This window comes from Ceratotherium simum, chromosome 19 (assembly GCF_057802395.1).
Source record: "Ceratotherium simum simum isolate JZ-2026a chromosome 19, ASM5780239v1, whole genome shotgun sequence".
Classification (NCBI taxonomy): Eukaryota; Metazoa; Chordata; class Mammalia; order Perissodactyla; family Rhinocerotidae; genus Ceratotherium; species Ceratotherium simum.
The window spans coordinates 51,849,844-51,864,494 of NC_141918.1; the positions used below are offsets into that span (position 1 = coordinate 51,849,844).

Here is a 14,651-nt window from a genome sequence, read left to right on the forward strand (position 1 = left end):
GGCCTGTATGTCCAACAATAAGAGTTCAATTGAGCAAATTGTACAGTGCAGTTGCATACTGCTTCCATCTGCCCTCCTGTTGGCCACTCGTCATTGGCCTCCATAGCCATTGGGAGAAGGTTCAAAGCTCTTAATACGTCTGCCTCCACTGACTGCACTGCACAGACTGCACTGCAAGGCCAGGACTGCCTTCATCCCACCCGAGACCTCTTCAGAGAAGAGGATCACCCAAGATACCCCCAACCTCACACGGCCTTGATGAATATTGGTTCAAGCACACGTCTCTCCCACCCGCCTGCATTAACGATCAAACCAGGGACCACTGTACGCGGAGACTCCATTCTCCCTTGGGTCTCAGGAGCTCCTTCCTGACAGCCTAGGAAATAGGGATGCAACCTGATCCAGGGCAGCAATGAAACGCCTAGGCTGTTCCGGAAGGTCTGCTCAGTGGAAGGGCAAACTGAGAATATAATCAGAAACCTGCCAAACTTGAACAGATAACCTATCCTAATTTCAAATAAAGAGTCAATTTCTCAAAATTACACATTCATGAGAATTCCTAGGAGAAGAAGAGTGTCAGCGTTCCTCTTCGTAACATCAACTGGAAAAATAGATGCCCCCGGCTACAAAAATGCGAGCTTCCAAAGGCTGCGTATCCTTTTCTAGCTGCTACACTGGTAAGCTTTCTTCCTTACCAAGAACGATGAAAATAAATATAATATTACATAATCCCCCCCCGAAAATCATTCTACTTTGACATCTCAGATTCAGAAATTCTGAAGTAAAAATAAACAAGAACTTTCAAATAGGGAGTGTTGGGATTATCATCTTTCTTATACAAATATTTGGACGGAAAATCACAGAATCTGATATAGCACTTACGAAATGAGAAGCAGTAAAATTAACTATAAAATATGCCTCATAAATATTAGAAACATTTCGTTAAATGGACAGATCCTGAGAATCAAGAATGAAACACTCCAAAACACAATATTTATTTAAAGGACAATGTCGTTTGTGGTGAAGACATTGTTTGCTGGGGAGAAAGGGCTTAAAAATGGGATAGAAAAATGCAACATTCTCAATTGATTTGGCTGGAAACATCAGTCCTGAATCACTTGCTTCCCTCGCAGACTGTACAAGATACCACACAAAAATTTAACTTTATTTAGTTTATTAATAGGATCCAAACAGATTTAGCCTAAGAAATGAGGAAAGAACACAAAAGATTTGGCTGAACTATACAAAAAGAACCAAAAAAGTGACGAGATTCTCAATTGGTGACAATTATGGACAGTTAGTTTATTAACTAATACAAAAATAAATCTACAATAGCAACTGTGACTCAGATCGAGCCAGTACGCAGCGTGTGTCAGTGAGGTACTCACCGCACGGACCTCACGCCCTCCTCGGCCGGCTCACACTGTCTGCCCTCTGACCTGGAACCTCATAAAGGACCCCTCACTGCCCGGAGTACGCAGCCAGCTACATTTTCTCCTAAGCCCACAATCAGTTAGATGCCATTTCTATGTTTCCCGTGGCTTCTTTCTTTTCAGACAGTGACAGAGCTCAAGAAAAACTCAACTGGCCAGTGCTGAGCAGGGAAGGAAAAGAGTATCTTGAGATGGGTTTGGGGTAGTTTGGGGGTACCAGTAGACTCTGATAAACGAGGAGACTCGAATGGGCATCATCCAAAAGGGGCCCATGGTAACTCACAGGAAGGATGGAACAGATAACAGAGAGATGGGAAGGACCATGTGACACGAAGGAAGTCGCACCCACGGGACAACGACAGGAAGAAAACCGGAATGGAGAACGCCTCCTGGCTTATATTTTTAAGACGAAAGCATTTTTAAAAATGAATATAGAAGCCAAATCAAAAATTAGAATGTAAAATAGCAACAATGAGTATTTAAATAAAATGGAATATGGAAGGAAATAAAGAATTCTTTTACTTCCACTTGGTCCAATTTTTAAAAAGGTTATACGACGTCAGGCCAGTTTGCTTTACGGGCCATCGACACATCGTATCAGACATTTCTGAGGAAAAGGAGAAGCCGATGGACACCCCTCAGGGAGCCTGGGGAGGAGGAGGCGGGGAGGACTGGAATGTGTGAAAGGAAGCAAGCTCTTCACACTCTCTCTTCGTGACCCAAGTGTCTTCCACCTGCGCGTTAAGTGACAGGTTCGGATCACAGAAACGTCGTCACCAGCGCAACAGAATTACGACCACAGGTGCCAGCTGCCTGGTGTGCTGCCGAGCACCATCAAGGCCACGAGGAGCGTGCGAGGGACATCTCTGTGCAGCGAAGAGGAGGGAGAGGTGCCACACACCAGAGGCTCGGCTTTATAGGGTCTTGCTATGTCTGGAGGTAACGCTGTCATCCCTTGAATCTGAAAATAGAAGAGCAGACAAGGCCAATCAGCGTGTGCTTCAGAGCAGGACTGCGGCCAAGCCTGCTCAGCCCTGCACTGCTGCAGGGATCAAAGGGGAGCGGGGGGGCTGCTGAGGTCAAAGGTCAGGACTCAGAACCTCAGGGATTCCCAGGGGGGTGGAGAAGACGGCCAGACATGTCTTTGGGAAAGAGGAGATAGAGGCAGGCTCTGGTGCTTTCTGGAGCTCTCATCTCCTCCTATTCCTGCTTCATCCCAACTGTAGTTTTAGAATAAATTTGAGTGGAATCAGGAGTTCTCAGTCAACCCAGGGAATCGCTGAGCAAATAAATCATCAGACACATCAAAAGACAAGCGGGCTGTTGGATGTGTGGATACTGGTCTGTTCCTTAGAGTTCACCTGTTGTGGGTGCAGGTGAAAGGTGACATCTGGTTTCCCAGAAGATTAAAACAAAGTAGGGCTTACCGACCACTCTGCGTTGTCTGTCTTGGAGCATCTCACATTCACGGGCAGGCTAAGGACAAGCTTATTGAAGGAGAGACCTTCCTCCTTAGTCCATTTAAACTTATTCATTGCATCCATGAAAGAAAGATTTTTATACTGCTTAGGGCTTTTGATAATGAAAGGCCAGGTCCTGAATTTAAAATAAAAAACCACAATTAGTCATATTCAGAACAAAAGCACCACGTTTCCATTACTTTTCAACCTCCTAAAATAGACCTCATACTTGTCCATTTTTACACACATAGATAACCTAATGCAAAGCATTGTTGAACTCATCAGCAGTTACTAAAAGAAATATATGCCAAATAAGGAGTCTTTGTAAAAAAATGAAATTCCTGGGGCCGGCCCGGTGGCGCAAGCAGTTAAGTGCGTGCGCTCCGCTGCGGCGGCCCGGGGTTCGCGGGTTTGGATCCCATGCACGGCTGGATGCACCGCTTGTCAAGCCATGCTGTGGCGGCGTCCCATATAAAGCAGAGGAAGATAGGTACGGATGTTAGCCCAGGGCCATCTTCCTCAACAAAAAAGAGGAGGATTGGCATCGGATGTTAGCTCAGGGCTGATCTTCCTCACAAAAAAAAAAAAAAAAGAAAAGAAAAGAAATTCCTTGTTTTAGTAGCAGATGCGTATCACTTTCAGACAAATAATTTTGGCTCAGAAAGCTTCCCCAGAGCCTCACAGTTCCTCACTTGTTTGTTTTGGCTCCAGTTACAACGTCACTGGTAAGCACGCGGTTCTGAAGGGCATAATGCTAGCAAAGTAATAAAGCAACGTGTATGTTCTTACAAGGTCCTGCGCAGAAATGGAAACTTCAATTCCATGCAGTTGAAAAGCCTGACCCCCTGTGGGCTGCCCTGTTTTATACGTCCCTTGGCTAAGTGACAATGAATACAAAAAAACTGAAATTGAACCACTATTTTTAAAATCGTACTGAGAAAAAACACTCTGTAGAAGATACATTCTGCTTCCACTTGTGGCTCGAAAAATACACATGTTAAATGTCCAAGAAATACAGAAGAAATCACAGAAGAATGGCACGACTAGCTGGAAAAGACACTCTTCAGGTGACGCTTTTCATTAAATATGCTTTATATTATTGATTCCCGAAAAAAGGAAAATATAATAGTTGTCATATCACAAAAATTTGCATAAACTAATTCCTGGACCTTCCAGGAGATTATTATGGGTGCACGGTAGGTATTTGGCTCCCTGACAACTCAAGAAGAGACTTTAGTGATTTTCAATAATTACCAACTAATTAACCTCCAGCCAAAGAATCTACATTTTCAGTATTTGATCTTCACAATTTCATCATTTATTTATGTCATTGCTCATTCTCTTTCTTACACACATAACCTACTCAGGCACATAGAATGTTATCTTTTTAACTAAATTAAACATCCTTTATTAATTATTTTTAGAGTTACGAAGATAAATTTTCAATGCCTAAATTAAAATTATTTCCTCCATACTCTAATAAATGAAACAATGAGTAGAACAATGGGTAATATATAAGGATCTTTCTACTCTTCCTCCTACCTTCCTTTTTCCTTTAATTAAAGTCACATCTGCTTTGAGTTTTAAACGCATTATTTTTATAGAAAACTTAAAGTTAAGTACCCTTTATAAAGAAAGAGCAATCAGCATCACACTCCGTTAAACATATCTAGGAATGACCTAAAACCGACAGCATTTTAAAATTAAGCATGCCGTGAAGACTTGTAGAGAGACAGTCCAGAATTAGTATAAAACAAAAACCTGGCTTGAAAAGAGCCTATTATATTTACAGACAATGCCTTTTTAAATACACTAAAAGCTACAGCTAGATTTTATTAAATATAAAATACTTTTAAATCAAATATTAAAAATAAAATTTACTTTTCAAAAAGATAAGGTGTCTGTCTTGAAAAAAGAAAATCAACTTTATAACCAGGGAAATGCTGGGGGAAACCATCAGGCTGTAACCATCTAAAACGCCACTAGGTGGCGCTGAAATCTCTACTAAGGCTGTGAGGTGGCTTAAATCCTCTGAATTTTCTGCAGCCTTGCTGGTAAGAGTGAGTAGGGTAATACTGTACACAGACGAAATCTTTTTTTTTTTTTTTGTGAGGAAGATCGGCCCTGAGCTAACATCCGTGCTAATCCTCTTTTTGCTGAGGAAGACCGGCTCTGAGCTAACATCTATTGCCAATCCTCCTCCTTTTATATCCCCAAAGCCCCACTAGATAGTTGTATGTCATAGTTGCACATCCTCCTAGTTGCTATATGTGGGACTAGGCTTCAGCGTGGCCAGAGAAGCAGTGTGTCAGTGCGCGCTCGGGGTTCCGAACCCGGGATCCAAACTCAGGCTGCCAGTAGCAGAGCGCACGCACTTAACCGCTAAGCCACGGGGCCGGCCCCACAGACGAAATCTTAAAAAGCTTTGCTGCTAGAATAAATCAGTAAACTAGTATTTATTGAGATTGCACAGCATAAAGTGACAGAAGAGGTGTAAACACATTTGTTAACTTACTATAAATATGTGGGAAAAGGATAGAGAAAAGGGCAAACCCAAAGGTTGACATGTTGGAGACAGCAGGACGGAGGCTGGGTGAACAGGAGATGTGCTCAGCCATCTCTCTGAGGTGCATCACTGTCTCATATTTTTTATCTCCTTTCCATTCCCACTAACTTTGTTCAGACTCCCACTGTGTAATAACATCACACCAACAAACTTCCTGTGTGTCATCTCTAACCTTTCTAGCCTATCCTGCACTGGGATCACCCCTGGAGAAAAGAAAAGAAAAAGACAGAAAGAGGAGAAATCCTGAAAAAGTTAGTATTTATCCTGAGTATTTTTCCTTAAAAGACTAAGCTTTAAACCAGAAACAGGTAACCTTGAAGTAGCAAGTTCTTCTACTATCAGGGGCTGGGATTTAGGAATATTAGGAATTTTCTAGAAATTAAAACAGTTACCTTTCTGCACATCTGGGCAGAGTGTAAATGTCTACTCAGATATACACATAAATAAAAGGGTATTACTTATACATCACTGTAGTCGATCAAAATAAATCACATTAATATGATTTAATATTGATGAGTAATTTTCCTTTGTAAGTTTAATCTAATTGACAAGTTGATTTAAAAATACACTCAAGGGGGCCAGCCCCGGGGCTTAGCGGTTAGGTGCTCGAGATCCGCTACTGGCGGCCCAGGTTCGGATCCCGGGCACGCACCGACGCACTGCTACTCCGGCCATCCTGAGGCCGCGTCCCACATACAGCAACTAGAAGGATGTGCAACTATGACACACAACTATCTACTGGGGCTTTGCGGAAAAAAAGGAGTAGGATTGGCAATAGATGTTAGCTCAGAGCCGGTCTTCCTCAGCAAAAAGAGGAGGATTAGCATGGATGTTAGCTCAGGGCTGATCTTCCTCATAAAAAAAAAAAAAAAACACTCAAAAATGGAATAAACTTAGACTATGAAAAACAATTTTGGGAAAAGAAAAAAATGACAAAGTTTGGGGACTTACATGCTCTTATTTCAAGACTTACTATAAAACTATAATAATTGAGTGTGGTATTATAGTAAGGCTAAATATGTACAGTAATGAAACAGAATACAGAGTCCAGGAATAGTCAACATATGGTCAAATGATTTTTCAACAAACATTCCAGGGTAATTCAATAGGAAAGGGTAGTTTTTTTCATCAAATGGTTCTTGAACAACTTGATATCCGAAGGAAAACAATGAACCTCACTATTTACCTCATACCACACACAAAAATTTATTCAAAATGGACCATCAATCTAAATCTAAAGGTTAAAACTGTAAAAATGTTAGGGGGGAAAAAATACAGGAGTAAATGTTCACAACCTTGGGTAGGAGGGCAAAGATTTCTTACATGGGATCTCAAAAGCACAAAACAAACCAAAAATGATAAAATGGACTTCAAAAAAATACAGTTAAAAAAATGAAAATCAAGCCAAAAATTGGGAAAAATTATTTGCAAACATATATCTGACGAAGGACTTATATCCAAAGTTTAAAGAACTCTCAAAAATTATAAAGAACTCTTACAACTCAATTATGAAAACAAGTAACCCAATTAAACAATGGACAAAAATTGAACAGGCAATTAAAAAGGAACATACATGAATGACTAATAAGTATGTGAAAAATGGCTCAACATCATTAGTCATAAGGGAAATGGGAAATAAAGCTACAATAAGATACTACCACATACACATGAAAATAGATAAAATTTAAATATTAAAAATCAAAACATTGGGAAGAATGTTAAGCAATAGGAACTCTTATATGTTACTGGTGAGAATGTGAAAAGGTACACGGTTTGGAAGAACATTTTGAGAGTCTTATGAAGTAAACATCAACTTAGTATACAATCCAGTGATTCCACCTCTAGGTATTAACCTAGAAATTGAAAACATGTGTCCACACAAAGACTAACACAATAGTGTTCATAGCAGCTTTCTTCAAAATAGTCAGGAACTAGAAACAATCCAAATGTCTTTCAGCTGGTGAATCGATGAACGATTTTGGGTGTATCCACCCAAGGGAATACTACTCAGCAATAAAAAGGAATGGGCTGCTGCTACACACACCAGCAAAGATGAATCTCAGGAACATTCTCACTCAAAGAAGCCAGGCACAAAAGAGTACATGCTATATGATCCCATTTTTATAAAATCTAGAAAAGACCAAACCAAGATAAGGACATAGAGCAGCTTCACAGTTTCCTGGGCCTTTGTGTGGGAGGTGGGATTGTCTCCAGATAGGCACAAGAGAACTTTTGGGGGGGATAGAAATGTTCTATATCTCGATTTTGATGGGGTTAAATAGGTGTACACATCTGAGAAAACAATAGGTGCATTTTATTGTATGTAAATTCTACCTCAAGCAACTTGACTTTGAAAAATAATAAAACAGAAATAAAAATATATCAACAAGCTGACAAAAAAAGACACAATCTAATACCATAAACTTTACAATCTAATTGTTAAAGAAGGAAACCAGGGAGCTGGCCTGATGACGTAGTGGTTAAGTTTGCACGCTCCGCTTCAGCTGCCCAGGGCTTGCAGGTTCAGATCCTGGGCGTGGACCTACACATTGCTCATCAAGCCATGCTGTGGCAGCATCCCACATACATAATAGAGGGAGAAGGGCATGGATGTTAGCTCAGGGACAATCTTCCTCAGCAAAAATTAATAATAAAAAAAGAAGGAAACCAGGAAATCTGACCTAACAAGATACAACCCCTAATCCTCTTGATACTCACTCTCTACATAAATGAATATTGAGGAGGACACAGTAAAGGTAAGTCTCTCTGACAGAAGATTTGATAGCCTGATATGAGGCCTGGGACCTTCCTCCATGGAAAGGGATTCAGCCCCTACCAGTTAGAAAACTTCCTTGAATTGATTTTTAATAAAATCTGAAGAAGGAATAACAGTCCCACCTCTACACTCACAGTCCTTTACCCTCAAAATATAGAAAAGTATATACATAAAATATATCACCCAAACCTCACACTGTGGTGTGGAGAGAAAGAAAGCTACTCTCAGCTTGGCTTACAAGGTCGCCAAGAATTTACCTACATTTTATGAGAGCAAAGAGGAGTTTGAGAGAGAACTGGCTCAGCATAAGCAAGAAATGACATAACCATGCAAACACAGAGCAAAAAGGAAATTCTATGACATTTCATGTAAAGAGATGGAAAAAACTGACTCTAGAAGAAAATATAAACCAAATATACCGGAGAGAATTCCCACAAGTGTTTCACGCTATAAGCTTATTTAATAAAAACATGAGTTCAATTAAACAAGAGCTCAAATACAAGACGATAAAACCACAGAAGGAGATGAAAAGGGAGACAGCACACCAAAGGAAATAAATTTGACAAAACAAATTTAGTACCAAATAAATTAGAGAAAGCAAGAAGCAGAAGGGCACTTCTGAAAAATTAGAAGAGAAATCGCTTGAGAAAAATCCCAAATAGATTAGAAAAGCTTGTAGATATAACATAAGAAAATTTCCCTGAAACGCAAAAAAAAAAAGAAGTGAACATATGTACTGAAAGAACACTGTGTTTCAGGAAAATTTGATTCAGATGCTCAACACTGAACTATGTTCAACACAACTTATGAATTCTACAGCTAGAGGAAGAATGCTCCCATTCATCCAAAGAGATCTCTGAAGGGGAGAAAAAGAGGTAGGACCCCAAAATATTATATCCAGCCAAATATTGTCCAAATATAAATGCAGAAATTCTCAAACATAAAAGAACTCAGGGCATAAAGCACCTGGGAGCCCTTCTTTATTAAACAACTTAAAGATAAAATTCTGATGAATCAAATTAAAGAACTCAGAACTGCAGAAATCATATAGAGATTAGGGATTGTCATTGAATCTATTCAAATAGAAAAATTGCATTAAATATTGTGGGAATTAGGGTTCAGAATTAAGTGTGGAAATGAAAAATCTTTAAAATATAAAAATTATAAATAATATTTGGAGGTATGGAAAAAGGAGGTAGGAGAAAATGTGAAAGCATGAATGTCCTCATCTTTTATGATCACAAATGGAAACATGTAGTTGGAAAAAAAGTGAGTGAGACACTTAATGCCTTTTATGATCTATTTTCGCAACATTTGAGAGCCCCTTTATAAAATATTTATCTCTTGTGGTTAAAAACAACAACAGCCACGCTTATTTGAGGTTCAACAATTGCTCACTTTTAGTGTAGTTTCTTTTTCTTCTGATAAATTAAAATAAAATTAAGGGGCCAGCCCAGTGGCATAGCGGTTAAGTTCGCATGCTCCACTTTGGCAACCTGGGGTTCACAGGTTCGAATCCCGGGCACAGACCAATGCACCACTCATCAAGCCATGCTGTGGCGGCATCCCATATGCAAAATAGAGGAAGATGGGCACAGATGTTAGCTCACAGCCAATCTTCCTCACACACACAAAAAACCCCACAAAATTAGAATTTAATGTTTTTGTTTAAAACAGTGCACAAATTATAATCTTTACAACAATAAGCAATTCATCTTTATATCAATGCCTACCTAGAAAGATGTCTGTAATAACATCCAATTAATGTTAGTATTGTTTATTTGTAACAGAATTTGAGGTGATTGTTTTTGTTTTCTTTTTAAAACCTTTTTCTGCATTACCTAAACTCTTTGTAAAAAACATGTGTGATTTTTACACATTATAAACATAAAGTGATTTTTCCTGAAAAAAAAATAGAAACACTTCTCTTGTTTCTTTTTCAGAAATAGAACACATAACACAGGAACTTTCCATCACATAAACCTCACTGGAACTGCATAGACAGTGTTGATGTGTGGTGCAGCAGAGATACACAATTTATCTAAACTCATTATCTATTCTGTTATCTGATCTTTGCGAGTTTTTTTGTTTTTCCTTAAGCCTTGCCAGACCTGTAAGAGGCAGACAAAAACTGCATCTCCCAGAACAAACAAATCCTGATACAGGATGCAGTTGTCTCTATTTTTCTACCAACTCATCTTCTAATCCTAGGATCACTAGAGAAGGTTTAAAATAAAATGGAGCACCTAACTAGTCATTATATTAAAAGCAGAGAATAGGAGATTTGGGGTTATATGTTATATGAAATCCCTTTTTAGTATTGTATCCTGAATCCAAATTAGCAACATTCTTTTAAGCAAAACAGGAAAACACCCAAACCATTTCTCTCTCTCTGATCTTTTAGCCAGTACCTTGTTGGTTTGCCCTTCAATAACATTTATGTCACTGTGATGATGAACTAGTCTTGAAGGTCAGATTTAAAGCACAAACATGTATTTTATAACAGAGGCTCTTTTTCACTGGTATTTTTGAAGAATAAATATGTCTAGCCGTGTAGTTAAATGGTTTTATGTGGGCAATGACATCTCAAAACCAGCCTTGTTCTATGAGGCAATTCTCCCTGTCTTTCTAAGTGATGAAAAACCCAACTTCAATATTTCCGGGGGGGGGACCAAAGGTGTGGACCCTGACAGAGCCCCTTGGGACATGGGAGCTGAGCATCTCCGGTGGCTTCACACAAACTGAACACGAAAGAAAATGGGCCATAGAATGCATTTCGAATCATCCTCTTGTAAACACACAGCTTTGAACGTCCATTTGTTTTCAACATTCTCTCAGATTAACCCTTGATTAGGAAAAGTTTCTAGTCAATATGTAAAAAATATTCTAAAGGAAAAGAAGGCTACTTAAGTCTTAGTAAGGAACAATATAATATTGATATTTTAAAAACAAGACCATAGCCTAGTGTTTTTAGAATGACATTTTATGTGCTGTTTTGATTTTTATTAATATTTTATTTGTTTGCATATATAATTATTTATTTTGAATAAAAAGATACCACAATACAAACCCAAGCTCCCCCATTTATTACGTACTATATGATGTTGAACAGTTTCTTAATCTCTCTATCCATTTCTTCCTCCGTAAAACTGAGATTGCAAATCCTGCTCTACTTATGGGAATGGTGTGAAAAGAAATTAAATGAAATCATGCGTGTGAAAATGCTTCATAAACTACAAACTAATTTACACAAGCATTTTGTTCTTTGTATTTTAGTAGATAACAGATTTCCGTTCTGGTGGACATTGGGTGGTCTGGGTAGGAACTCTGTGGAACATATCTACAAATAGTAAGTTCATACAGTTCATAATTTATAATCCCTATAATATTTCAGAACAAAAAGTAGACCATAATCATATTCTCCTTCAGCATCTGCCTTTTACCACCTCTTCACAAAGTGTCTTTTATACTCTCTCCTTAAATACACCCCCTCAAAAATCTATGTGTATCTTTTGCCTAATTACATCGGTCTCTTTCATTTTGAAAAGCCCTAATCATTAGAAAATTCTTCCTTATAGTAAAACAAAATCTATGCTCCAAAATTTCCACCAGCCACCTTAATTCTTCTCTGTGGTGTTACTGAGAATGGATAAAATCCTTTTTTCTACATCAACCTTAGTATATCCACAACAGATCTTCAATTCTCCTTCACACATGTCCCCTACACCATTTGCACACCATCAGGTTTCCTTCCTCTTCTCTTTCCACCTCCGTCTCCCTGATACGCAGTCAATCAACAAGTCCAGTGGGTGCTACCTTCAAACGGTGACCTGAACATAACCATTTCTCATCAACTCTAGCGCCACCACCCTCGTCCCACACCCCTTCGCCTCTCAACTGGACAGTCACGATACTCTCCTGGTTGGAATTATTGTCCTCCTAGAGTCCTTTCTCAACACAGTAGCCAAATTTTTTATATTTGTTTATAGCCTAAAATGGCTTCTCTTTGCACTTAAAACCCCGAGTCCTTATGTTGCCTATCAAGTCCTATATGATCTGGTCCCACTTGCTGTCAGACCTCCTCATTTATTCTCTACCATATTTCCCTCTGTTCCAGCCAAACTCACCTTCTTGCTGTTGTTTGAACATGCTAGCTTCATACCCACCACAGGTCATTACACGGCTTCTTCTCTCTGCAAAGAGTATACTCGTATATCTTTCTGTGGATGGCTCCTCATCACTTAGGTCTCTGCTCAAACATTACCTCCTGCCATGGATTGAATGTTTGTGTCCCCCCAAAATTCATATGTTAAAATCCTACCACCCGACATGATGTTATTAGGAGGTAGGCCCTTTGGGAGGTGGTTAGGTCATGAGGGAGAGTCCTCATGAATGGGATTAGTGCTCTTATAAAAGCAGCTTGAGAAAGCTCCCTTGCCCCTTCTGCCATGTGAGGTGAATGCGAGAGGACAGTTGTCTATGGGGAAGTGGGTTCTCACCAGGCACAGAATCTGCCAGCACCTTGACCTTGGACATCCCAGCCTCCAGAACTGTGAGAGATACATTTCTGTTGTATATGAGCCGCACTGTCTATGGTGTTTATATTATAGTAGCCTGGACAGCCTGAGACACCCCCCAGAAAGGCTTCTACCACCCTACTGACAACAGCCCAAGACCACCATCCTTAGAAATGCCTACTTGGATGGATGACCTTTGGCTGACATCAAGAAACTTAAAATAGTCAACAATTTCCTGAGATAAAACTTTAAGTAAATGATAAGAGTGACTCACTGTGTCTACACTGTTTGTACAAATGATGCCGTTTACGTTGAACACTTGCTTTCCTTCTGGAGTCTGGAATGTTGGTACTTACTAAGCAGAGGGCACCTATGTGACCAGCCCCCAGTAAAAACTCTCGACACTGAGTGTCTCATGAGCTTCTCCAGTTGACAACATTTCATACATGTTGTCATAATTTGATGCTGGTGGAATTACGCACATTCTGAGCAACTCCACTGGGAGAGGTTTCTTGGAAGCTTGCACCTGGTTTCCTCTGGACCTTGTCCCATGTGCCTTCTCCTTCTATTCATTTTCTTTATATTCTTTCACTGTAATAAATATTAGTCATGAGTCCAACTATATGCTGAATCCTTTAGGTCCTCCTAGAAAATCACTGAACCTGGGGGTAGTCTTGGGGACCCTGGACACAGCAACCAAGAAGCTCACCTGGTCTCTCAGTTGAAAAGAATCAAAGAGAACAGCACATAAAGGAATTCTACAACATGGTGATGAATCCAATATGAAAATAAAGCCCATCCTTCCCTGAAGTATATTACCCTACTATGAAATCCATTTACTACTTACGTGACTGGCCTGTAGATCTCCTTAACACCAATGAACTGAAGTTGTTCCATAATGTCTGGAATACTTGCACATCGAGTAAGATTAATTCTTGGGTAATAGAGAAGGTATGAGAGACACATTTCATTCCTGGTGCTTAGTCCTCCCTGAAAAATAGATATTTTATTTAGTAAAGCATGGGTTCCACCAATTCTGACCCTTATAGCACACAAGCCACTAATGTCATACAGTTCCAATATTGAAATGCAATAAATATTACAGCTGGAAAATAATAATCTAAATGATAATTTGGTTTTTTAAAAGGTAGTGACACATTTAACAATTAAAAGAGTTATTTCCATCTCTTTAAAAGTTGCCTCTCTTAAATAACCTAATAATCTCCTTAAAGTTCTGTTTATATGATGCAAACTTCCCACCACAGTGAATATTTCAGGGGATTATGGGGATGTTTGGTTAACATGATACCAGTCAGTCAGTCTGATGGAATCTGCCTGATGGAACTGAATTTTCTATAATCTTGTTGTCATGTGTATAAAGATCAGTAGCTGCATGCCACAGAGGAGACAGATTTCACATTTTGAATCTTAATAGTAAATTATCTACTAAAATTAAAAAAGATCAAAGATCCTCAGAAGAACAGAATCTAGAGTTGCTGCAACATATTATCTACAATGTCCAATTTTCAACCAAAAGTTATTAAACATGAAAAGAAACAGGAAACTATGATCTGTACTCAGGAAAATGACGTTGGTCAGTAGAAACTAATTGTGAGAGGATACAGATGCTGGATTTAGCAAAGATTTAAAAGCAGATATAAATATGTTTAAAGAGTGAAAGAAAGATGGTCAAGTAATTAAAAGCAAATACGCTAAAAATGAGTGAACAGGTAGAGGAAAAGAAAACATAAAAAAGAACCATGGGGCCGGCCCCGCGGCGTAGCGGTTAAGTACGCGTGCTCCACTACTGGCGGCCCGGGTTCGGATCCCAGGTGCGCACGGATGCACTGCTTGTCAGGCCATGCTGAGGTGGCGTCCCATATAAAGTGGACGAAGATG

At 39.3% G+C, this 14,651-nt stretch overlaps 1 protein-coding gene across 2 annotated transcripts in view; it reads right to left on the reverse strand.

Moving 5' to 3' along the window:
• Window positions 1-971: 971 nt before the first annotated feature.
• Window positions 972-14,651, reverse strand: part of MOXD1 (monooxygenase DBH like 1) — an 84,131-nt gene continuing 70,451 nt past the window's right edge. For both annotated transcript variants that reach the window (XM_087444125.1, XM_014781055.2), the window contains 3 exons: window positions 13,600-13,742; window positions 2,861-3,029; window positions 972-2,394 (listed from right to left, as the gene is read on the reverse strand). In XM_087444125.1, coding sequence (XP_087300251.1) covers window positions 2,224-2,394; window positions 2,861-3,029; window positions 13,600-13,742 — 483 coding nt within the window. In that variant the 3' untranslated portion in view covers window positions 972-2,223. The remainder of the gene's footprint in view (window positions 2,395-2,860; window positions 3,030-13,599; window positions 13,743-14,651) is intronic.